Here is a 5,805-nt window from a genome sequence, read left to right as displayed (position 1 = left end):
GCCGCACACAACCCTGGCGACACGCCGCACACAACCCTGGCGACACGCCGCACACAACCCTGGCGACACGCCGCACACAACCCTGGCGACACGCCGCACACAACCCTGGCGAGACCAGGCACATTCTGCTGAGACCCCGCGCAGCCCTGGTAAAACAACGCACACAGCCCTGGTAAAACAATGCACGCAGCCCTGATGACAAGCAGACTCCCAAAGCCTAGCTGACACAGTAGGAACAAGTAGGAACCCAACAAGAAAGGAAAAGGCCTGTTAATTTGTGTGATGGCACCGGGGGGGAGAATAGGAGGCAAGGGATTAGCCTAGAGCTGCAACAACTTATCGATTAAAATCGATGATGGGAATAGTTGGCAACTATTCCCATCATTGATTAATTGATTTTCGATTAGTTGCTGGCAGCGGAGGTACGAGGAGGGGATTTCAGAGTCACCGGCTGCGGTCTCTTCTACCTGCTGGTGCTGGCTGCAGTGGTCTGTGTCCCTTTCACAGACCTTGTAGCCGGCATGAGAGTGGAGAAGAGACTGCGGCCGGTGACTCTGAAATCCCCCGCTGCCCCACTCCCCCCCCTTGTACCTCCGCTGCTGCTGCTTTTCTGGCCTCCCGTCCCAGGAGCGTGGAAACCCTATCGCCCGACGCCTGGGACATGCAGTTTCCCGGCGCGGGCGAGTAGTTTTTTTGTACATTTAGCCCTGCTCCGGACAAGCAGAGCTAAATGTATAGTGTGGAGCCACCGATCATTTGATCTGATCAATCAGCAGAGGAAGACCTGATGGAGAACTTTCTCCTTCAGTTCCCTCTGCTGCTGATGGACAGCGGGCAGTGGGCGGGTGCACTAGCAAGCCTGCTATTGGCTTTTGCAATTTCTGGTTGCACCTACATAGAAAAACGACGATTGCGCTACACATGTCAGGTATTGCCGTGTATTTTATTTAAAATTATTATTTTTTTAAATCCAATAATTGATTAATCGAGGTTAATATTCGGCTAACTAATCGATTATGAAAATAATCGTTAGCTTCAGCCCTAGATTAGCCTATAAGCCTAAAGGGGTGGGGTGCTCTGTGCACCTGGGTGCCAGAGACTGATGTGACTGGCCCAGTGTTTTCTGTACAGCACTGTACACAGTACAATATTGAGTTGGCCCACCCGTTGCAGCTATAACAGCTTCAACTCTTCTGGGAAGGCTGCCCACAAGGCTTAGGAGTGTGTCGATGGGAATGTTTCACCTTTCTTCCAGATGGGCATTTGTGAGGTCAGGTACTGATGTTGGACGAGAAGGCCTGGCTCGCAGTCTCTGTTCTAATTCATCCCAAAGGTGTTCTATCGGGTTGAGGTCAGGACTCTGTGCAGGCCAGTCAAGTTCCTCCACCCCAAACTCTCTCATCCATGTCTTTATGGACCTTGCTTTATGCAATGTGCGCAGTCATGTTGGAACAGGAAGGAGTCATCCCCAAACAGTTCCCACAAAGTTGGGAGCATGAAATTGTCCAAAATGTCTTGGTATGCTGATGCCTTAAGAATTCCCTTCACTGGAACTAAGGGGCCAAGCCCAACCCCTGAAAAACAACCCCACACCATAATCCCCTCCGCCACCAAACTTTACACTTGGCACAATGCAGTCAGGCAAGTACTGTTCTCCTGGCAACCGGAAAACCCAGACACGTCCATCAGATTGCCAGACAGAGAAGCGTGATTCATCACTCCAGAGAACACATCTCCACTTCTCTAGAGTCCAGTGTCGGCGTGCTTAACACCACTGCATCCGACGCTTTGCATTGCACTTGGTGATGTAAGGCTTGGATGCAGCTGCTCGGCCATGGAAACCCATTCTATGAAGCTCTCTACGCACTGTTGTTGTTCCAATCTGAAGGCCACATGAAGTTTGGAGGTCTGTAGCTATTGACTCCGCAGACAGTTGGTGACTTCTGCGCACTGTGCGCTTCAGCATACGCTGACCCCGCTCTGTCATTTTACATGGCCTACCACTGAGTTGCTGTTGTTCCCAGTTGCATCCACTTTGTTATAATGCAGGGCTGCAACAACTAGTCGACTAACTCGATTATAATGATTGAAAAATTTGCCAACATTTTCAATCATCGATTAATCAGCTTTCGATTAGTTGGCCCTCTTCACGGCTTCACACACGCCGCGTGCCGCACCTCCTCCCCGCCTCACGCTTGCCGCTGCCAGACTCGCCCGCATCCACGCTCCACACGCCACACCTCCTCCCCGCCTCACCCTTTCTGCTGCCAGACCAGCCAGCCTGCATCCACACGCCGCACCTCCTGCCCGCCTCACGCGCACCACCCACATCCACGATCTGTACAGGGACGCGGGGAGAAGAAGACGTAAGGAGGAGCAGGTGTGAGGGGATGACAGCCGCCGACAGACAGGCCCGATCTAAGAAGCAAGTTGCTGGAAGACTGCTCAGGTAAGCCTGCACTTTCCCACACATGGTGCTCTATAATGTATTGCTGGGACCACTAACACTAACTAATACCACTAACAGGTGACCGTGGAATATTTAGTAGCAAGAACATTTCACGGAACACCTTATTCCAATGATTTACAATAGATTGTAAGCTACTTTGTACAGAGACTGACGTGACGTGCTCAGTGTTCTCTGTACAGCACTGTGGTATATGTCAGAACTATATAAATGTATAAAAAAGTAGTGTGTGACTATGGCAAGGACACTAGAGTGTAAGCTCCTCGGGTGCAGTGGTGCAGAAATCAGGGGCATACCAAGGCTGGGATGATAAAAATCTTGCACCAGGGCTCTTTGTTCCTCAGGTCTGTCACCAGTGGCCCGCATCTAATCGTATATGAAGTTATTACCTGTGGAGTGGGATAGATGATTGCCCCTGGACGCAATCTGTCTGCTTCCAGGGACAATCCTCTATCCCAAACTGCAGCTAATCATACCATGAACGATTACATGCAGACTGCCACTGACAGATGTGTCCACTGAGATCGTCCACTGATAGGCTGACATCGGCCACATATGTATGGACACAACTGGGATTCCTGACGGAAGAATTTGTAGGTTATTGCAGCAAGAATCCCCAGATGCAGCATTTAAGTGCCATATACCCTCAATACCAGCATGCAAAAAATGAGTTCTGAGCTGAGCAACAATGACTTGAAATGACTTGGCATGAAAAAGACAAACTGTTGCAATTCCTGTTCTAATGTCTAGTACGATCCTCCTATTGCCTTGTGAATCCGTTTACCTCCAAATAGAAGAGGTCCAGCGATGTGATCTGCGAATCCAGAAAGTCTTCATAGGTGTTGAACTGAGTGATGATCCCTTCCATAGCACTGGCAGTCTCTTCTTCCTCCATTGCGCTGTATCCAGGTTTACCGCGTCCTCAGCAACAGAGGGCGGAGCGATTGATGGAGGCAGGACACGTGAGTGCCAGCAGCCAATAACAGCTGAGCCGGCTACAACATTAGACAGATAGTGTAGCGCACGCGTAGTGTAGTGACAGCTCGCGGATTAGCGATCCTCCTCTGTGCAGGATTCCTGCTTTCATGAGAGTCGTCTCATGTGAAGGAGAACTCCTTGAAATTATTCTGTTGACTCATGTATAATACTAGTACATACGACGTTTTGGGGACACTGAGACTCTTTTAAGCTGGGTGACAATGCAATTAATAACATACTTATTCATAAACATGTTCAGGGCGATTTAATAAAGCTTTTGTGACAGTGTTCTGGCATTAGGGCCTTTTTAGGAAACTGCGCCAACTTCATAAAAGCAGTGTGACAGTTCAATTGATAGTACCAATGTATGAAAACAAATTCAGGTAGTTCTTTATTAGAGATACATTTACTTTATGTCGCAATGGCTGCCACAAATTCATGAAGCAATATTGGGGATTAATCAAAACTGGAAAAGACAGAATCTGGAGTAGTTGTCCATAGTAACCAATCAGTTTCTCCCTTTTATTTTTAAAGCCCAACTGAACACACTGCAAGGAGAAGCTAAATGGTTGCCATGGGCAACTGGTCCAGTTTTGATAAATTGACCCAACTGATTTTTCAGAGATAAGGAAACTGGCAGTAGATAAGAATTAGTTCAATGTAAAATAATTTGTCCCGTCCCGTCCCCCCACATCATTGGTTGCTATGATGCTGGTAACTGGGTCCCCTAAGCCCTACAGGGTTATTCACACAAAAGGGTGAAGAGTTTGGAGAAGTGAACAATCTAGGACAACATAGCTGAACTGGAAAGTGAGCTGAATTGGAGAATTTTTCCAAATCAGCTATTTTGTCCTAGATTGTTCACTTCTCCTGCCTTCTCCAAACTCTTCACCCTTTTGTGAATAACCCTGCTAGCAACCAATTAGGCTGTGCAGTGAGGCCACCAGTACCCTAGCAACCAAATATGCTATGTAGCTAAACCATTGGTTGCTAGGATGCTGGTGGCCTTGTCACATAGCGCCTGGACTGTGTCCTAGCAACCAATAACCATTGTTGCAGCGAGGCCACCAACATCCTAGTGACCAAAGATACTGTACAGCTAAGCCTCATTGGTTGCTAGCATGCTTGTAGCCTCATCACATAGTGCCTGGCCTGTGCCCTAGCAACCAATGGCTCTGTGTAGCGAAGCCACCAGCAGCCTAGCAACCAAAGATGCTGTGCATCTAAGCCTCATTAGTTGCTAGGATGCTGGTGGCTTTGTCACATAGTGCGTGGACTGTGTCCAAGCAACAAATGGTGCTGTGTAGCGTAGACATCAGCATCAGCAGCTCAGGTGGAAGAGAGGCCTCAGAGGGAGAGAGCCACTGCAGCTGCGGCGGCCACAGCAGACCCCCCACAACCAGGGTCCATGGAGTCCCCCCTGACCACGAGGCCAAGGTAAGCTGACACAATTTTTAACACAAAATCCGGGGACATTTTATCCCCGGGAACATAAAATAAAGCCATTTTTTTATATTCACCTGATCCCTGCATCCACCAAAAGTGCAGCCTCCTGCCTCCCACGCTGTTAGAAGCTGCATACAGCATGTGCTGATACCTACTTAAACCGACGTGCTGTGTGCAGCTTTTGAGAAGATACGCTATTAGCGTAGCGGGAGCGATGCAAAATATGCAGCCGGCTTCCTCCCAATGCTAATAGTATCTTCTCAGAAGCTGCACACAGCGCGCCAGTTTAAGTAGTAACCAGCACGCTCTGTATGCAGCTTCTAACAGCGTGGGAGATGGGAGGCTGCGCTTGTCGGTGGATCCAGGGATCAGGAGAGTATAAAAAAAAAAATTGGTGTATATAATTTGTCTGGGGACTTTCTCACGCTTGCTGCTGCCAGAGCCACCCGCCCACATCCACGCTGCACCTCCTCCCCGCCTCACGCTTGCCGCTGCCAGACCCGCCCGCATCCATACTCCTGTCTATAGCTGTTGGTAGTCATTATTGCTGGGATTTATAGTCCGCTATAGCTGATGGTATTCTGCATTGCTGTATAATGGTATTGCTGGGAATTGTAGTTCTCTATAGCCAATGCCATTCTGCAATGCTGTACAATGTATTTCTGAGTTAGTGGCAGAACTACCAGGGTCCCAGCAGTCATGCACACTCACAGCCCTGACGAGGCATCCCTCCACTACCAGTTTGCTTTACATTTCCTAAACCGATAAATACATTCACACTACGGTTACATGGATGGCAATAGTGGCAGGCAGGGGCGGGGAGAAGGTGGAAGAGGCAGAGCGGGAGGGGGGCCAAATTGCTGCACCATGGGCCTCTGGGTTGTACTTGCCACCTGGGCTAAAAGTTGCCAGTC

General features: G+C 49.1%; 1 protein-coding gene across 1 annotated transcript in view; it reads right to left on the bottom strand.

The window, feature by feature from the left end:
• Window positions 1-3,375, bottom strand: part of CUNH4orf22 (chromosome unknown C4orf22 homolog) — a 338,023-nt gene extending 334,648 nt beyond the window's left edge. Inside the window, exon 1 of the mRNA XM_018559002.1 lies at window positions 3,252-3,375. Coding sequence (XP_018414504.1) covers window positions 3,252-3,362 — 111 coding nt within the window. The 5' untranslated portion in view covers window positions 3,363-3,375. The remainder of the gene's footprint in view (window positions 1-3,251) is intronic.
• Between the last annotated feature and the right edge of the window lie 2,430 nt (window positions 3,376-5,805).

This window comes from Nanorana parkeri, unplaced genomic scaffold, assembly GCF_000935625.1.
Source record: "Nanorana parkeri isolate BGI_ZX_2015 unplaced genomic scaffold, ASM93562v1 scaffold374, whole genome shotgun sequence".
Lineage (NCBI taxonomy): Eukaryota > Metazoa > Chordata > Amphibia > Anura > Dicroglossidae > Nanorana > Nanorana parkeri.
Note: the sequence above shows the minus strand (reverse complement) of the source record. Positions and strands in the feature narration are given on the sequence as shown.